Genomic DNA, 18,812 nt, shown 5'->3' on the forward strand with positions numbered 1-18,812 from the left:
GAAGAGAAGGCCAGCGAGGGAGGGGTGAGGGATCATCGGAGGCGGACGCATGTGGGCGGGCGGCCATGGCTCTGCTCTGCTTCCTGCTGGACCTGCGCAACATCCCTCCTCCCCTGCTCCACCGCCTCAAGCAGGTAACTACCACGCTCCCGCCCACCCGCTTCCTCTTCCTCCCGCCCATCCATCCGTCGGAGGTGAGCAACCCCAACTAACCCCGTGCGGCGCCGCGGTTCCGCGCGCCCGTGCAGTGCCTTCTCCACCTCGCCAACCTCTACGCCGCCGCAACGCCACCGCCCCAACCCCACGCCTCGTCCTCCGCGGACGCCGGTGGGCTCCCCGACCGCCTGGCTCTCAGCTACGTCCACGCCCCCTCCTCCAGATCATCCTCCTCGTCCTCCTCCTCTTGGCCTGAGGTCAGTTATCCATCCTCTATGCTGTTGATCGGACCCCTGTCTCCTGGTTGTTTTCGCTTTTCAGTGTTGCGGGCACTGCATGTTTGCTGATTCCAAATTGACTTCAAAAACCAACTGATCCGGTATAATGATTGTGTCCGCTGCATAGGCTATGCTGCTCGATGTAGTGTCCCCTTTGTTTGTTTGGCTCCAACTGGGATCAGGTGCTGACACACACCACGGATAAGGTCGTAAAATGTTTGTGTTGCCAAGTTTTTTCAGTGCATTTCTGCCTGTGCAGGTTCTATAATTAGCTCCATGTTCATTTTTATGTTTCGTATTCCTAGGGAAAAATCGGTCTTACCGCCTTCTATTTGCTATAAACAGGAACAAATTTATCTCTGTCATTCAAAGGATCATGGGTGCTGTCAATTATTTAAGATTTGGGATTACTTGAATCACCCCCCATTTCACCTTTTAGCAGTGAGTGAGTGAGATGTTTTTCAGCTGGTGAAAGTAGGATGCACATGCATCTGTGGACAAGTTTTTAGATGCACTGCACGCTAATGTAGTGACATTAGCAGACCCTATTATCACACAGTACAGTCTGTTCGTAGTGCTGATTAGTCTATTTCAGTCCAGATGCTGAGATGCATTCCTACCGCACTGTTGTGATATTGTTATATTTTCTGAACATCTGAACTTCAACCAGCTAAAGATTGGGTATAGGCCTGGTGAAAAGTTCAGCCTTCGAGATTTCCACCATGCTGTAAATAACATACCTCTGGATGGCTTTCTGCATGACCAACATGGTGGGCCTCCGCCTACTGGAGGTAATGGCAATTGTTATGGTTCCATAATCTTCCAATTCTTCGCGTGATGGGTACAAGATCAAAACAAACTCAAAAGTGCTAAATATTGTGAATATGTGTGAATTTTAACAGGAGATTGATCTTCAGATTGAAACTTGCCTTACTCTATTTCTCATGTGCAGATGTATCACTGACGGACCTTTTTAGCAATAGAGCCATCTATTCTTGGGCTACTGATGACATTTCCAAGAAAGTGATTGCTATATGTATATCTGCACAAGACACAGAAGCTCTCCGAAGATCTCTTATGGTATTAGCACAATAACTTGCAGTTTTTCTGTGAGGGATTAAGCTAAGCTTTCCCCCACTATTTCCTTGCTCTTGGTTATAGCATTCCTTTACTTAATGTCTTGTATTGTCATCAGAATGCTGCAGAACAGTGTGTTGCAGTGGAGTTTATAATGTTGGAATTAGAAGCTGCATTCATGTATGGTGATGTTCCCGAAAATGCCAATTCTTTTGTAAACAGAATTTGCGATCTTGAGAACTGTGTGGTACGGAGATACAATCCTGGTAAGTCTGTCTCATGGTATCACTAAGTGGTAATAATTTATTGTTTTTGTTGTTTGTGTTCAGATCATAAGGTGATCTTTCACGATCAACCTACAAACAATAACATGATCATGCTGGTAATTATATAATATGCTGAGATCACACTATCACGGAGTTAATTTTTGGGGAATGAGATCCGACAGTTATCATTGCCATGTTTTAGGAGTTCTTTACACTCTTGTTCACATTCAACATTTCTGTCATGTGAGGTAACCTAAATGTACGTTTGCTGTATATTTGGAAATGCAGAGACCCAAGTTTTGCATGGCCTAGTGAAGAGGTGGTTAGAGGAGCTAAAGGATGACATGGAGGAGACACCGCAAGCTGTATTTCTGTTCAGATATCCCATTATCAACTCTGTTAAACACATATATTGCAATTTTTATGCATCAGCTAATCAGATAACTGATGGTTTTCCATCTTGTCAGGTGATAAAAGTTATTTATACCACCTCTTGCTATTTAATTCTAGAATCTCAATGGCAGAACATATCTGAGTGTGATGTTTTCATTTCACTGCTCAATCTTCCATCTTGTGATTTGTAAGCATTGAGTTTGTCCTATATAACTATTGGTTAGTGGAAGAATATCTGCTAAAGGAACTTTTTCATACAATTTCAGTGGTTTCATCATCGCCCTTTTTAACTTCTTATTTCCTTCAGATACTAACAATTATATCTCCATACTTTCTATTGACGATTCTGTAGCCTCTTCCACTGCTATGCTAATGCAGAACACATTGATTGAACAGGCATGCAGGTGCCATGGTCGCCCTATTGACCTTGTCACCCCAAATAAAATAAAATGGACGTGTCCAATAACTAGTCGACAGCTTGCAGCTTCTGATGTTACTGATACTGCTGTGAGGATTGGAGAACAAACGGTATTGTTTCTGCCTACTTCAGAAGGTGGATCAAACTTACAGCGAGTCTCTGCTTCCATTTCTTTTGATGTAATTGAGCGCACTGAGTTAGCCTCAATGAATGAAGGTACCCACGACTGTTGATTATTCAGATACACATATTTTTGTAAATCTAATGGCGATGTCTGTTAACAGGAGTCATAATGGGGAGGTCTTTTGTTGTGATTCCCTGTTCAAATGATGTTGAAGTTGCTCTAACTGATGAGAGTTCAGACCAGAACACCCAGAGTTAGTATTGCATTTTATGCTCGATGTGTCTCTAGCTTTTCAAATGATTCTGATATGTCAATATTATCTGTGCTGTGCAGTTTTCTATGGCCTATGTGAAACTCTTTTCAGGTTTGACCAGGGACTTGTTTGCTCCTCATCATGCAATATTGAAACAATGAAAATTGGAACTCTTCAGTGTTACTATCTTCTTCAACCATCTGAGAAGGGACCAATGCTTCTGAGGGTATAGGCAACACTTCCCCTGTCCTATTTTGATTTATGATATAATTTGAGGCATATTGCACTGCTTGTAATAGTTAGCATAAAACCCTATTGGGTTGGACTGGACGCTGGATAACTATCTTAGCCATAAAGCTTCTATTTTAGTTCCTCATCAGTTGCCATAAAAGAAAGGATTATTGGCTTGCGCTAATGATTGGAACACATCATGTTGTAGAGGCTTGCTGGATCTGAAGAGATATTGCCTCTCCCAGACGTGAGTCGAGATCGCAACTCCAAGGTTACCATGGAAATCAAGAAGTCAGTTGAAACCTCCTTGTCTAAGGTATGTCACTGTATCCCCCTATTTTTCTGTAACTTCGATTTGCCATCAGGTAAATGATTTTCATTCCTTGTTCTGCTTATGATTAGCAGCTTCCAGCTTCCTTGCTCCACAAACTCTTATTAATACATGGCAACTGACTTCTTCAGATTGCACTCAAGGATTACAACCCTCTGCAACATGAAAGAGGTTTTCATTCGAAACTGAATCTTCTGGTGAAGGACAGCCTGCAATTCGGGTACCTACTCGGTTGCTACTTACACACATAATGCTTTCTTCCGATCCATGATTTCAGTAATTGGCTTTATTTTGCCCACCATCATGATTTGTCATGGAAACTATGGTCAAATAAGATGCCCCATGAATGAATCAACTTCATTGCAGATCCATTGATCCAGACTCTGCCCCGAAGGACCCTTACCTCGTTGATTCGTTCAGCGAGCCACAGATACCAACATGCCAGGGCCTCGAAGGAAGCAGGTTCCTGAACCAACCTGAGGAAAACGCTGAAGGTCTCAACGATCATCTCCACTCATTCAGCGAACCACAAACATCAACATTCAGAACTCCCAAGGAGAACAAGCTATCGAACCAGTCAAAGAAGGGGAAGGCCTCCCCAAGCATCAGTGAGGAGTGGGAGAAATTCATCATCATCGATGATCTCGACGACGACCTTGCCACCCCTGCCGCTCCCAGGCCTACTGCCAACAAGCCTCCCCGCGCCAAGCCGCCATCCCCGGTGAAGCCGCTGGATGAGAAGACTTCAAGGATTCTGGAGAGGCTGGAGCCTCCCAGGGCGAAGAAGCAGAGGCCGGCTAATGCTGGCAAGGCCAGCACCAAAGCGGCACCGGCACCCGGCCGTGTTGCCGGTACACAGAACAGGAAGCCGCTGCTGCCAGTGGAGCCGAGCGCAAGCCAGCCGCTGAAACCAACCTTCAACAGGCTTAGGAGAAAGCTCAATACCTGACCTAGGCACATGCTCATGCTTAGCTAGCTAATTGTGCAAATCAAGCACACACTTTTGCACCAGGAATTGTGAATGCATCGCGAGACGATACGTGCACATGCAGCCCAAGAGTGTCGATGCCGATGCATTTGTGTTGTCAGATGTAAATATTGGAAACAAAATCGCTGCTGGGCTTAGACATGAAGTATTGCAAACTACTGCAATTAGCTTTTTTACTCTGCTGTCAAAATATACATGAGCAGCTTCTTCAGAGTACAGGCATACAGTTTCTGCTCACTAGATTAAAAGAACGAAACTGTAGAGGCCAACCATTAAAATCTGTAGCAGATTAGAGGTCAACCTGAGTACAAATGGGTACAACTTGCCCCCTCACTCCCTCAGCATTGGGGCAGAACTAAACTACTGATTACAGATAACGGTGGCCTCTGCCCCTGGGTCACCATACACTCCAGGGAATGTGCTACCTACTGAGTACTGAGTGCTGAATGACGATGGAACTACAGAAGATGCTCTCGATCTCTGGCAGCGGATTTCAGCGAGGAGTCCGGACCTCCAATGGTAACATCGGAGATGTTGCACTGGTGCTTGTCCCACTCCTCAGCTGCTGCTCAGAAGCTGCAGACTTCATCTCAAGCTGCTGTAGCTGATGCACAACATGCGACATCCTTGGGCGCACCGAAGGGACATGCTGGGTGCAGGAGTAGACAAGATCGACAACCTTCTGGACGACCCCCACATCTGGCAAGTCCTGTATGAGTGGGTCTAGCAGATCAAGATAGCGGTGTGACTGGACTAGAGGAGTCGCCCATTCAAATATGGTCTGCCACCCAACAGACTCAACCGACTGTGCAGGGCGACGTCCGCTGATAATTTCTAGGAGCAGCACGCCAAAGCTGTAGACGTCGCTCTTTGTTGTCAGCTCGTTCCTGTATATGAACTCAGGCGCAAGGTAGCCGTAGGATGCAGCCTTGACAGTCCTTTCATGCATTACTTCCCATGGCACAAACTTGGAAAGGCCGACCCCCATCAGATGTGCGCCAAATTCCTCATCGAGCAAGACATTACTTGCACGAATGTCACGGTGCACCACCTGGGGCTTCACCTTGTCGTGCAAAAATCTGTATAAAATGAGAACTAGTAAATACAGTGAACAGTAGCAGTTAGAACACTGATTGCAGTTAGTGGGGATGACCTGTATACAAAAAGTAACGGCCCAAGAACAAAGATGATAAATCCAAACAAGTTGCATTAAGTCATATTTCGAGCTCATTCAATTCCAGTAGAAGCCAAACAATACTAGTTAACCAATAATCTTGAAATAAGTGATCTCAGAAAATTTCATTTTTCATTTACCGCCACAGCACAGGTGGTTTCTACAGCAATCGCTATTTATAATAAATCAAGAAAAAACACAGCAAGCAGTTTTCCCATGCATGGTTGTTTATAAATGTTCGCAGCCCACTGATGCTAATTAATAAGAAACAACAAATACAATCATAAATGTGGGAACCATTAATGACAAAACGGAATCCCAATTTTTAATATCTATCTGGTTGGTTTCATGTAGTAGGGTAAAACAAACTGGACCAAGTTATACTGCCTTTCTTATGTGAGCATTAAATAAAATCTGCATGCAAACCATTGCACAACAAAATAAATTTGAGTCCTAAGTATATGCGTGGGTCAAGTGCTACTGGAAACTAAGAAAGTGAGTGATGCTGAGAAAAGAGAAACCTAAATGATAAAACAAGAGCAATTAAGACATATGAACCTTAACACTTAAATCAATAAATATTTAAATGTCTCAGAAATAAACGGTCTTAAGAAAATTCATAGCAAGAATAAAAATATCTCTCGAGAGGGACAGCTTACGCTATTCCCTGGGCAAGAGTTGTGGCAGCTCTCATTCTCATTGCCCAATCAAGGCTCCGCCCACCTCTAGGGATATGATGCAGCCACACATCCAAAGGACCATTTGCAACAAACTCATAGACAATAAACCGATCACCATGGTCATAACAACATCCTTTTACAGCCACCAAATTACGATGATAAAGCTTTGCGACTCTCCGAATCTCAGAGTAGAAGTCCTTTTTCCTTTGTAGGCTGGATCTCTTCAGTCTCTTGATTGCTACTTTGGACCCATCCGGCAAGATTCCACTGTAGGTTCCTCCTGTCTTTGCATTACCAGGAAGCCGGTTTCCCTCGCTGAAATTCTTTGTGATTGATCTAAGTTCTTCACTGGTGAATACTTTCCATTGCGGCGCCACCAATGCAGCAGCAGAAGAACCTAATGCTTCCCGTGATCTTCTTCTTTTCTTGCTTCGCCTGTAGACAAGCAGCCAAACCACAACAGCTAAAGTGGTTGCCAGAATGAAACCACTCACAGCAATGAGGGCTATGAAATACTCCTTGTGGCAGTGATCATGGTAGCATCTGTCTACTGACACCAAAATAGAGATTGTCAGTACAAACATATTTCATGAAAGCAAATTACCATTTTTTTTAGCAAAATAGGCAAAACCTTACAAGTTACAAACTCACCATGATCCATCATACAAATCAGACCATGGGACTCGCTGCACCTTTTTCCAGAAATTGAAGCATGGCTATTGGTAACCAAAGTGCACAGGTCATTGCTGGTGGTTCCATCGCATGCAGTACCACTGCAGTTTGCATGCAATGGCTCAACAGGAAAGAGGGACTCATTCCCAACAGATGAATCATCGGACCATTTCCAACCATTACCAGTACTAGTGTTGTAGTGATGCCCTCCAACCCAGCATCCTGAGGTTGACCCGCAGAGAGACTTTGTGAAGTTTAGCTCCTGAACTGATGATAAAGCAGCCAGATGCCCCGTGTGGTTACGGCAGAGAGCCTCAGATCTCTCCCAAGAAAGGGAGGCCGATATGTACATGAAACATTTGTTCTGAACAAGGCTGATTTGCCAACCCACAGGGCATGACGCTGCAGAAAATTGAAACCATTGACGTCACAACTCACAAATTTACTGATCTTCAGAAAGACTTAAATCAATACTTTAAATGTAAGGTGCGGTGTTCCGTGCGATAGCAACTAGGGCTAGTTTTGATTAACTAAATGTAGTAATGTATTGCCAAAGTGGAGCACCAGAAAGCAGGAATCGCCAACAAAAGGAAATCTAAAGTCCGGATGCAAAATCCCAAAATGACGCCGTGACCAGGAATATCAAAAGGAGGGGAATGACAATAGAGAAGTTGGTTTTCCCTCTCTTGGACACTCAGTCACTCTTTCTGGTGAGGGAAAATCCCCATCCCGCACTGGAGGACTGATTGCATCTCCATGCTTTCCGATGATCGGGAAAATCAATTTTCCGATTCCCATCTCATGGAGAGCGGGTAGCATATCACCAAATGAACTTCAAAACACGTCGATTTGGTCACGTGGTGCCTTAGATACTGCACCCCAACTGAGCTCACGCAATCTAAGCAACGAACCAAGCAACCCTAAGCTCGCTCCCAGCAATCCTCCCCGGAATCGGCAACGAAATCAAGAAGCGGCAGATCTATCGCTGGCTGTGTACACAGTGGAGGGGAAAAAGGGAAAGGAGAAGAGAGACTCACGGCTCCGAGCCAGCGCAGGGGTCCCGACGGAGAGAACGAAAGCGACGAGGACGACGGGGAACGGCACGAGCGCGGGCCGCGCCATGCCCGCGCTAGCCGCCCGCGTTTTCCCGTCGTGGGGAGCCGGGGAGAGGAGGAGAGGAGACTGGGTGGATGACTGCGCGCGCGTCGTAAATGAGGGCGCACTGCCGCTGCTGCTGGCCTCACCAAACCCCGAGACCACTCGCACTCTGCCTGCCTTGACTACCGCGGGCAGGCGGGGCAGCGCATTAAACCCTGCCCCGTCCTTGCTGTCCGGCAACGAGCCGTCGCGCTGGAGAAAAGCAGCCGAGGCCCAATGGAGAGAGCACGACGAATGGGCTGGACCTAGACTGTGGTAGGCCGATCTGAGCGGCCCTGGGCATTTTCACGGGCCATCATCACCCACACTCCCAACATGAATTTTATCAGCCTACGTACGTGCTCTGTGTGACTCTACATGAACTTTACCAGCCCACATACGTGCACGGAAAAGAAAACTCGTATACCGTCAAGTCCGATGCGACTACGGTCAGCGTGTGGCATATCATCTCACGTGGCAGTCCTGCCACCGTTGGATTCCTAGACGCGATCTTATCCAGGCCTTTCCCTTCCCCGCGACCCCTCTCGCTCGTGACCACTCACGAGTCACGCCTCCCCCCGAAGGCCCGAATAGGACGCCAACCCACCACAAAATAAAAAAAAAATAACATAAAAAAGAAGAAAAAGGACGCCGTCTCGTCGATCTCGAATTCTCGCCGCCGCCGCCCGCCCGCCCCGCGCGACCTCGCCTCGGCCGGACCCGCGCGCGCGTCCATCCGCGCCGCCCCGAGCGAATCGCCGTCCGAAGCCCTCGTGAATTCTCAGTCTCCTAGTGCGAGAGGACGGCGGCGGCGGCAGCGGCAGCAGCAGCAGGCGTGCGGGGCGGTCTGGAGGCAGCGGCGCCTGCGCGCCCTGCGGCGCAGGGCGGGCCCCGTTCTCGGCGAGCCGGCCTCGGGGAGCGCGGCGATTTAGGAGCGGCGTCCGGCGCGCAGGAAGGCGAGTAGCCGCGGTGGGTGATCGACGCCCTTTCCAAACTCCCTTTCGATTTTTGTTCATCCTGGAGTTTGTTGTACCCGGAAATCGGTCGATGCTCATCATACATTGAAATCCTAGCTTAAGGACTTGCGTTCCGATGCTCAAACTCATCTGCAATGCACTTTGGGAATTACTGCACTCTTATGATTCGTGCCGTGTTTTATCAATTTCCTTCCGTATTAGTAGCATCAACCTTCCTTTGTGCCGCTGACCCACCAAACCGCAGTCAAATGCCTGTCGTTTATGTATTCCTGCATTCCATCCTATTATTTTATTGCTGTCATCAATCAGACCGCTGGGGCTTCTGGCCAAAATAAAATTCCTGTGATTTGCTGTTGCTCTGGCTGACCGGCTTGGTCGATAATCCCACTCTCACTATGGGATCAGGTCAGGATCCAGCCTGTGAGGGATTCGTTTTCACCAATCAGCCTCTGTGCCAATATCATCATTGTGCTCATGCATATATACATATATGATTTTGGTTGCAGTATTGGTATGATAATTTGGTGCTCCAAGTCTAAAAGGCCATGTTACCTGTTCCATTTTCTGCAGGGAACAACCATTGAATAATCATGAGCTCGCTCTGCCCTTTTGCCGGAGCTGCCACTGGTGGTGGCGTATGCCCTGTGAAATCCGATAAGAGTAGTGCCGGGGTATGCCCTGCAAAATCTGACAAGAGCATAAGCGGCGTATGCCCTGTCACCGGCAAGGATCATGGTAGCGAGCACAAGGAAAGTACTGGCCATGCTGAGGATAAGGGCACCGATCCTCGTATGGTGCCAGCAAAGTGCCCATTTGGCTATGACAGCAACACGTTCAAGCTGGGTCCGCTGAGCTGCATTATCTGCCAGGCACTACTCCATGAAAGCAGCAAATGCAAGCCGTGTGCCCATAAATTCTGCAAGTGCGTCTTGTGCTTCACATCCAGATGAAAATGTACTTCTTGTTTCATTTTTTGATTCGATAGGATCTTACTGGATTTCCTTGGCAGGGCGTGTATAGCACGCTTTAAAGACTGCCCACTGTGTGGTGCTGACATAGAGGGGATTGAGCCTGATACCGAGCTTCAAGCTCTCGTCGATCGCTTCATTGATGGCCATGCCAGAATCAAGCGATCACATGCTGGAGGGGATGTGGAAGCAGCATGTGGCAAGAACAAAGTCATATATGAGGATGTTTCCATGGAAAGAGGAGCTTTTCTGGTGCAGCAAGCTATGAGGGTAAGTAATTGAGTCAACTGCTTTAGCCTCGTACGATGAACTCTTTATACTTAAACAACAACTTAGCCTTTTGTCCCAAGCAACTCTTTATACTTCAACCCGTAAAATTTGCATAATCAATCATTCTCCATTATTTACTAATTTATCTATAATATTGATGTTACAACCATTCCCTAATTTTTGCATCTACAGGCTTTTCGCGCCCAGAATATTGAAAGTGCAAAATCAAGGCTGACTATGTGTGCAGATGACATCAGGGAGGAGTTGAAATCATCAGAAGATAACCTAGATCTATGTTCTCAGCTTGGAGCTGTGTTAGGAATGCTTGGGGACTGCTGGTATGTTTGCTCACCCTTAACTATTTCCCTTTAGTATTTTTTCCCACTTAAGCAAATTAAGAAAATACTATCAGGAGTCAAACCAGGATTCCAGAAAACATGCAGGCTACTTCTTTAACACAGCAGATCTTTTCACCAGTTAGTTTCTTTTGCTACCCCCCCTCTATATCTAGAAGTGTGATGGTTTGAACTCTAAAAGAGCCCATTCTAGTGTAAGGAAACAAATCTACAAGATTATTTTCTGCAGAAGTTACATTGATATTTGACTGTATATTGAGATAGGTTTCTGCATAATTGTGCTGATTCAGAGGGCAATTCTTGTTCCTGCTAACATGTATTCTAGTATCTTAATATTCTATGTTTTAACTAGCTGAAACCTTTTCCATTGAAGAAAGGAAATGTCTCACTGTAGGCAACTTTGTTGTTCCTTTTACTATTTGATTGACAGTCGGTATAAGCCAATTTTCAACAATAATTAATTGTATGGACTGCAGAGGACTGATTGACGCAGCGTTTTAGTAGGATTCTAGCCTGGTGGTTATGCCTGTCTTTGGCTGCTTGCAACCTGTTTGGATCGTATTTCACTAAATTAAGAAATAAACATTGCCTGTACCAGGCATCATGTTGTTGCTAATTACAGGCTGATGCTTTGCGTAGTTCCTGACCAGGATGTCTAACCACCTTGTTTGTTCAGAACGCAGAGTGTCTGTGATATGTCTCTCAATCTCTGATGACTCTATTTCACTACTTATTAAGTTATTATTATTGAATATTCACTCTTATCACTGTTATAGAATCATGCTTTGGTAGTCTCCATATAATTAATATTTTTGTATTTTGCTCAATATTCATAATCAGTGGCGGTACTTAGATCTTATTTTTCACAGTTTGTTAATTACTGAAGTCTTTCAACACTGCGTCCTTATCACTATACTGTGTTTTCAGTCGGACCTTGGGAGATGCTCCTTCAGCAATCACTTACTATGAAGAAAGTGCTGAGTTCCTCTCAAAACTCCCCACAAAAGATCTTGAGGTTGTTTTCAGTTTTAGTGTAAGTTGTAATAACATCATAATTACCATATGCTGATTTAGCTTTTACATTCATCTGTAGTTGGTTCATACTCTCTCAGTTTCACTAAATAAAATTGGTGACCTTCGCTACTATGATGGGGACCTCCAATCTGCAAGAAACTATTATGCCCGTTCATTGGATGTTCGCAGAAATGCAGTTAAAGAACATTCAGCAGTAGCTTCCCAGGTATGTTATGGGGTGTTTATACTTACTTGAAATGCTGAATGACATGGACATGAACGCTGTTGTCTTGCACGGCCAATGTTTGATGCTCATGCACATGCACACCACGGAAACACTAGAAGGAAAAGTATAGTTTGGGTAAGACAGCAATGTTGTTCTCTGAAGGAAATCACTTTCTGGGGTGGGGTTTGGAACTTGAACTGCATGTTATTAAAGATTTCGTGTGATGACTAGGATTTGTCTGACAGATGTGGTAAATTGAGAGATATAGTGTCATGATCCACATTTGAGAGCTGGTGAGGGATGAAGGAATTCAGTGGTTGGTAAACAAACGCCGAACTTGACACTTGGGATGGACACTGCCAAGTTGGCAGTGCTCAATTTCTGTGCCAAGGCCCAAATCCAAGGTTCAGGGTAGAGGGTGGATTTCATCTGATAATTCTTTGCTTAATTTTATCTCACCCTATGACAACCTTTATAGATTAGGCGCTTTAATGCCTTAGCTACCAACTAACGAACTTGGTACAAACTAAGGATACTGACTTATCATTATCTGTATGGAAACTGTAAATCCTACAGATCCTAATCAAATGCAACTAAATCATATGTCTAATCCTCCATTCTATAACTAATCGTGCTGCCATATGTGCGTGTGCTTCCCTCGCATATAGTTGTATACTGCTGCTGCTATGTTGCCATGAATGCGTTGTTGTGCCTTGCTGCATGCCAGTGTGTTCCCTGGTCCATGTGGCAGCTGGCCAGCCTGCCTGCATGACAGCTAGTGAGAAGCATTGCACTGCATTGATATTCTCTACATGGTTATTTAAGAACCCAAATGCCAGGTAAATGCAGGGCCTTTTAATCTTTTTGGAGTGCCACAAGAACAAACACACTTGTACAGAAGACCCTTTGTGTACCTGCATGATCAGTAGTCAATGCACATAGATGTCTAGTTCATTTATACGATGCTACAATGGAAGTGATGTGATTAGGGAAGAGGGGTAGAGGGGAGCGGGAAACTAATGATCTGTAATAATTGGTGGGAGATAACTTTTACTATACTTCTGAAGAAAATGGTATTCTGTTAAAATAGGATAGTGGCAAGCTTTTGTACTTTTCTGACATATTCTTCTTGAACCTATGGCCTAAATAAATCGCTTTCAGTCACAGTATGAAAAAACTGCTTCACTGGAGATGTTTGATCAAAGCCTGTCCTTGCTAGGATTCAAAGATATCTATTTTGGGTCAACTTGCACTGCTTAAATTTGAAATTTAGACCCTTTTTTTTGCTTGCATTTAATTTTTTAGGTAACTTGTTTCTGTTATTCATGAAACTTTTCTTTCTGAGAACAGTTTGGTTTGAATAGGCAAGTGATTTAGCTGTTTCTATTAGAGCTAAGCTGTTGCATAGAACAAACACATGATTATGATCGTGGTTTTCTTCTTGGTTTGCGTGCTACAGTATTTTAATTTCCAATTGTTGGATGTAGGTCATAGATCTAGCAACTTCTCTTGCAAAAGTTGCAGATGTTGATAGAAATCTTGGGAACGGAAGTGCCGCAGTTGAGGGGTTTGAGGAAGCGATTCAATGCCTTCAGAAGTTGAAGCTGGATTCTAAACAAGCTAATCTTGAGCAACGGGTAGCTATTATCGATCCTCATTATTCCTCCTCTCATCCCTGTGCCAGTATCTGTTGTTCCAAACTAACCTTCACCCTGTATGTTGCAGCGCGTCTCGGTTCTTGATTTCCTGCACAACCAGTTGGCAGATAAGTAAGACTTTGTGATCCTAAGAATACACCAACTACAGATGTCTTCTCCTGGTGTGCAGCTCCACTATTTTTTTCTTGTTGCCTACGGAAGGAGTTGTACTAGAAACGGTGATTAGCGCGTTTTATCACTAGATGAAACTTTGTCGGGGCACAAAATAAGTACTCAAGCACTGTAAATGTATCATATGTATTCTCAGCGAGGAGAGTGCTCTTGATGGCTGCGAATATGCTCCAGCAGTCTGTAGCCCTCTGGTTGTTTGTCCTTGTCATAGCCTGGGACAGCGCGTAAGATGTAACTTGTGGGAAGTTCCATCTCGCCTTACCGTGTCATGCGTGAACGCTAATCCCGTTGTATATTGACAATAAGACAGGGAGGTACTAGTGAAAGCATGGCCGTTGTTTGTTTTAGAGATTCCCAGGTCAAGCTATTTGCATATCTTAGCTGTATTTCTGGTGATCCGAATCTCGAATCTCAAAAAGTCAGAAAGAATTCGTGTCTTCAATCCATCCATGCGTTCCTTGTGAGAGACGGGCGTTTGACCGGAGGCCAGGTCTTGCTTGACGAAGATCTATCGCTGATGCAAATTTGACTTGTGAAGAAAACTGTGCCGCACGCTTTTGAGTATGCTCATCTTTTCTTCCCCCTTTTTAGCAAGCAGTCCGTGCATGAGCTCTCTACTCATGTATGGAATGCAGGAATTCAAGGACATCTTGTGAGAATTACACTGTTTCATATGAAATTCATGTGTTCCAGATGAGTCCTGAATTGCAATTAGAAATTATTACTGGTGTTTTATTTTCAAAAACAAAACTACTGGTGTACCCCTGCTGATGGTCACCCTAGGCAGGCCACGACTAAGGTCTGTTTGGATCCGCCGGATGTTTGAACACTAGTTAGAACTGTTAAATATAGGCTAATTAAAAACTAATTGTACAAATGGAGGCTAATTCACGAGACGAATCTATTAAACCTAATTAATTCATCATTAGCATTACTGTAGCACAATATTATCAAATCATAGACTAATTAGGTTTAATGAATTCATTTCGTGAATTAGCTTCCATTTATGTAATTGGTTTTATAATTAGACTATATTCAATACTTCTAATTGGTGTCTAAACATTAGATATGATGGTAACTAAAGTTTAATCCACTCGTCTAAACATGGTCTAACCCAAAAGTAGGATCGCTATTAGTATTCTAGTGAAGTGGTAATGACACTGCAGTAGTAGATAAGCATGCATGGATGGTGACTGCACGTTGCCGATCCAATCCAGGCCTGGTGCGGTGTTTTCTCCTCCTGGCGGCTACACTGCGGATAACTCTGAGACCGATGCTTGCACCAGCCGGCCGTGTGCACTTGCGGTAAAATCACGTGCTTCCAAACTTCCAAGTGCCCTTGGCGTGATGAGCGATGCAGAGAAGACTCTTGCTCACCCTGGTCGGTTTTACTTTTTGTTTCAGCTGAATTTTGTGCTCGTTTTTGTCTCCGAATAGAACAAAATGGAATGGTGCTTGTTAGGATTCAGGGTCTGTTCGTTTCCTACCCTCTAAACTTTAGACCTATCACATCAAAGAGAATCTTGCTATTTAGAAGTATTAAATAAAATCTGTTTATAAAACTTTTTGCACAGCTGGGTGCTAATTCGCGAGACAAATTTAATGAGCTTAATTAATTCATAATTTGCTACAGTAATGCTACAGTAATTATCCGCTAATCATGGACTAATATACCTCATTAGATTCGTCTCGCGAATTAGCCCTGAGGTTCTGCAATTAGTTTTGTAATTAGACTTTATTTAATACTTTTAAATGATAAGATTCTTTTTGACGTGACCACTCTAAACTTTAGACCCAGGAAATGAACACACCCTCAGTCAGCGAATCAAATGGCACCTGCAGGTTTGACTAACCCATGACCATCAGATTTTTATTTTTTGGGTGGGGGAGGAGGTACCTCTGGGACGGTTAGATTATTTGTAGGTGCTCCAAGAAAACTGGAAGGTCGAATCTAGTCTGGGCGTGTACATCTGCAGACGCAAGCAAGCGAGGAACTCGTGTGCAGCAGACTTGGACTGGGCTTTTGCCGCCTCCTGAATCGAATAAAGTCTCTGCAAGACTAGCTTCAGAGATTTCTTTTAAGTTGTTCAACACACGCGTGCTCTTTGTTGAAATGGAAACATCAGGCAACTCGCCGTCACTCATATGGAGCACGGGAGATGCCTTTAAAATGCTTATGCTGTATTGCCCACTAAGGCCTCCTTTTAATTTAGGACACGTGATTCTCAGCATGCATGAAAAATTTAGGATTGAAATGCCCCGTCACTTCAAATCCTGCGGGATTCGAAGATGCAGGAAAGTTCAGAGAAACCATTGGGATTCAAGCAACACCAGAAAAACCTAGCTAGGAAGCAAAACAATGAGGCTCGAGAACCTCATACTTTGTTTCCTCCAGGATTCGTTTGGAACAGTGTCCATATATATTCTTTCCCCAGACGATCTTATAGGAGATTTATTATAGAAGTTGGATCCTCCAAAATTTCTATACCTTTTCCTTTGTTTTAGAGGAGGCTTGACCTTGCTAGGCAAGGCTAGATCGATAAAGATAAACACATGCATGCGAATATAATGGACGCAAACGTAACAATATATGCATGCATTAGAGCATTTCCAACAGATTACTCATCACTCTCGCTAATACTAATACTAAAAACTTGATATTTTGATGATTGGAGATGCTCCAGTAGATTACCGACCCAATCTCTATTACCTAATTTTTTTTATAATCGTCAAAACACATCTTCTTCTCACCTAAATGAAGGGGATTCATCCCCTAACCTATCTTTGGTTATTAGATTTTGATAGTCTGCTGCAGCAATCATTAAAAAAAATATAAAAGTAGTTATTCCAGTACACCTTCGGGGTAAAATTAGCCACGTGTGTTGGCACCCGTATAGCATCTACGTGTGCGTCCATTTAAGTTGCTGTCTCGCTTTAGCCTGAATGCGATGCGTGGGTGATAGGCCGCCATCCACCCGTCATATGTATCGCCAAACCGTACCAGGCGGGCACGTTACACTTGCTGGGTTTAATTTTGACCGGCAGCAGTGAACGAGAGGCCCATGCATCTATATATCGCCTGGGTGTCGCGTCGCAACAAAATTATTCAGAACACACAAATTAGAACTACTGGTTCGATCTGGTCGTTTTATTTAACGACCGACCGCGATCTTCTGAGGCCCCATCCACACTGCAAGAGGATTAAAGTTTAGTCCGATGCGTGGTAGTAGACTAAATATGAATTAGTTCTGAACTAATCAGGGCTAGTAAATTCTAACTACCAATTAGCTATAATTAATATAATTAGATTAGCAATCAGTTCATATTTAGTTATGCTTAGTCCGTGCCAAATTTAAAGATTAAAAGTTAGTTCTCGGATCCAAACGGGACCTGGTGATCGAGCTGCAGAGATTTTGCATGGCCACGTCGGCATGTGTGCTTTACTAGGGGAAAGCTGCTAGCTGCGTCGCCCGATGGGGATGATGGAAATCGAGCTCGATCGGGTTCTTCTTCGTCGTCACGGCTGCGTGCCGTCCGTCGCAGTCGGCCGGTTTGGCGCGTACACGTATCTAGGTGACAGGTGGCAGGCCCCGCGTGTGAACGAAGGCCAGGACTGATGACCACGTGGCGCCCTGCTGGAGCAGCTCCGGCGCGTGGTAGAAATCGAACGGCCGGTGAGCTAGAGAGAACCGAATAATATTGCACGTTGGGGCATCATGCAGCTGGCTAGCTGTTGATGAGTGTTCGTTGCTCAAAGACGGTACGGTATAAATAAAACTTTCTGATGCACAATTATCTATTTCGATGTCCCAAATCGCATTATAGCTAAAAGTACTAAAACTTTTATTACTTTTTATGATCTACGATATAAACGTTTTTTAGAACTTCTTATGATTGCAACTTTAATCACATTATTTTCTTTATTTGTCCCGGATCGGTTAGTGTCATCCTTAGCACAGGCTCCACAGTGGTCACGCGATTGACTTATTGTTTGGTCACCTATGGTCCATACTACTCCATACCGTGGCCTAACTTGCCGTTCACCTAAAATATTGATGCCCTTTTCAACCTATCTTGAGCACAAGACCTGGCGGGCTGCCTATCACGCGTGTGCGTGCTCAACGACACATAGCTAGGGGTGTGTGCAGTGTGCATGAACAGACAAATGGGGCGGCCATGCATAGTCGGTGAGACTTTTTGGGACACCCTGAACAGACATGTACATGCACGGTTGCAACAAGGGGAGGGCTTCCCGGATGTTGATGGCCGCAGGCTACGTGCCTAGGCCTAGCAAGGAGATCTAAGAATAGACGTCGCCCGTCACCCATATGCGCACGTGTGATAATCATTGAAGTGCACTGATGAGCCCCTTCGTGTCATTCTTAAAGTCAACGCAGTGGTTGCGGCAGCTAGTATTCTCGTGTTCCTTTTCACCTTTTGGATGATCAGTTAATCATTGCCCGTGCTTGGAAGTTGGAGTTGATCCCCTATATATGCTTATCCATCTCTATCGAGGCCACTCGTGTGATTAGAAAGAAGAGACGGCTCGGGATCGAGCGGAAATATGTCTTTTAAGACATCACTCTTTTACTACTCTCTCTGTTTCACATTTTAGTTTTGTTTTAAGTTAAATATCTCTAACTTTAATTACGTCTATAGAAAAATGCACTAACATCTACGAAACCAAATTAGTTCATTAAATTTACAATTTATTTGGTATTACATATGCTAATACATTTTGCTCTAAATTTGATAAAAGTTAGAAAAATTTAATTTAGGGTAAAACTGAAAACGACCTACGGACGAATTTTCTTACAGGCATTTTCTTTAGAAAAAACATATATATCATGCAGGCAATTATATAGCGCAACTATATATATATATATATATATGGAGCCGATGAAATCGCAGCGCTCTAGTTTATTCTTGTGGAGTATGAGTGGAAGAAAACCTCTTGCGCAAAAAGTCTCCAGCGACTTTGGACCAGCTAGATA

General features: G+C 44.3%; 3 protein-coding genes across 5 annotated transcripts; 2 read left to right on the forward strand and 1 right to left on the reverse strand.

Annotated features, from left to right (window-relative positions):
- Positions 1 to 65: 65 nt before the first annotated feature.
- Positions 66 to 4,691, forward strand: LOC112891805. Of its 2 annotated transcripts, none has more exons than XM_025958768.1 (12): positions 66 to 134; positions 249 to 413; positions 1,105 to 1,225; positions 1,387 to 1,514; positions 1,630 to 1,777; positions 2,066 to 2,244; positions 2,567 to 2,804; positions 2,873 to 2,965; positions 3,046 to 3,191; positions 3,405 to 3,512; positions 3,659 to 3,747; positions 3,894 to 4,691. In XM_025958768.1, exons 1-12 carry the CDS (start codon positions 66 to 68, stop codon positions 4,474 to 4,476), a joined length of 2,067 nt encoding a protein of 688 aa, XP_025814553.1. In that variant the 3' UTR covers positions 4,477 to 4,691. The 2 variants fall into 2 exon arrangements, with proteins under 2 accessions (XP_025814553.1, XP_025814554.1); XM_025958769.1 differs by having other exon boundaries at positions 1,111 to 1,225.
- Positions 4,662 to 8,274, reverse strand: LOC112891806 (C-type lectin receptor-like tyrosine-protein kinase At1g52310). Of its 2 annotated transcripts, none has more exons than XM_025958771.1 (4): positions 8,079 to 8,274; positions 7,021 to 7,443; positions 6,349 to 6,916; positions 4,662 to 5,594 (listed from the first exon to the last, which is right to left on the reverse strand). In XM_025958771.1, the coding sequence occupies exons 1-4, from the start codon at positions 8,161 to 8,163 to the stop codon at positions 5,009 to 5,011; spliced, it is 1,662 nt and encodes a 553-aa protein (XP_025814556.1). In that variant the 5' UTR covers positions 8,164 to 8,274; the 3' UTR covers positions 4,662 to 5,008. The 2 variants fall into 2 exon arrangements, with proteins under 2 accessions (XP_025814556.1, XP_025814555.1); XM_025958770.1 differs by having other exon boundaries at positions 6,349 to 6,919.
- A 525-nt stretch (positions 8,275 to 8,799) lies between these two features.
- LOC112893128 (protein NCA1-like) lies at positions 8,800 to 14,169 on the forward strand. The gene is made up of 8 exons (XM_025960298.1): positions 8,800 to 9,147; positions 9,726 to 10,077; positions 10,165 to 10,393; positions 10,586 to 10,731; positions 11,677 to 11,764; positions 11,843 to 11,989; positions 13,477 to 13,626; positions 13,715 to 14,169. Exons 2-8 carry the CDS (start codon positions 9,746 to 9,748, stop codon positions 13,760 to 13,762), a joined length of 1,140 nt encoding a protein of 379 aa, XP_025816083.1. The 5' UTR covers positions 8,800 to 9,147; positions 9,726 to 9,745; the 3' UTR covers positions 13,763 to 14,169.
- Positions 14,170 to 18,812: the final 4,643 nt, after the last annotated feature.

Source organism: Panicum hallii, chromosome 5 (assembly GCF_002211085.1).
Source record: "Panicum hallii strain FIL2 chromosome 5, PHallii_v3.1, whole genome shotgun sequence".
NCBI lineage: Eukaryota > Viridiplantae > Streptophyta > Magnoliopsida > Poales > Poaceae > Panicum > Panicum hallii.

Coding starts and splice junctions, on each gene's coding strand:
- LOC112891805 (XM_025958768.1), top strand. CDS start 66: ATGGCTCTGCTCTGCTTCCTGCTGGACCTGCGCAACATCCCTCCTCCC. Junction 1,515..1,629: donor CTCTCCGAAGATCTCTTATG/GTATTAGCACAA, acceptor TATTGTCATCAG/AATGCTGCAGAACAGTGTGT. Junction 2,966..3,045: donor TTCAGACCAGAACACCCAGA/GTTAGTATTGCA, acceptor TGTGCTGTGCAG/TTTTCTATGGCCTATGTGAA.
- LOC112893128 (XM_025960298.1), top strand. CDS start 9,746: ATGAGCTCGCTCTGCCCTTTTGCCGGAGCTGCCACTGGTGGTGGCGTA. Junction 11,765..11,842: donor TCCCCACAAAAGATCTTGAG/GTTGTTTTCAGT, acceptor ATTCATCTGTAG/TTGGTTCATACTCTCTCAGT. Junction 13,627..13,714: donor AAGCTAATCTTGAGCAACGG/GTAGCTATTATC, acceptor TGTATGTTGCAG/CGCGTCTCGGTTCTTGATTT.
- LOC112891806 (XM_025958770.1), bottom strand. CDS start 8,163: ATGGCGCGGCCCGCGCTCGTGCCGTTCCCCGTCGTCCTCGTCGCTTTC. Junction 6,920..7,020: donor GATTTGTATGATGGATCATG/GTGAGTTTGTAA, acceptor TTTTGGTGTCAG/TAGACAGATGCTACCATGAT. Junction 5,595..6,348: donor ACTCTTGCCCAGGGAATAGC/GTAAGCTGTCCC, acceptor CATTTTATACAG/ATTTTTGCACGACAAGGTGA.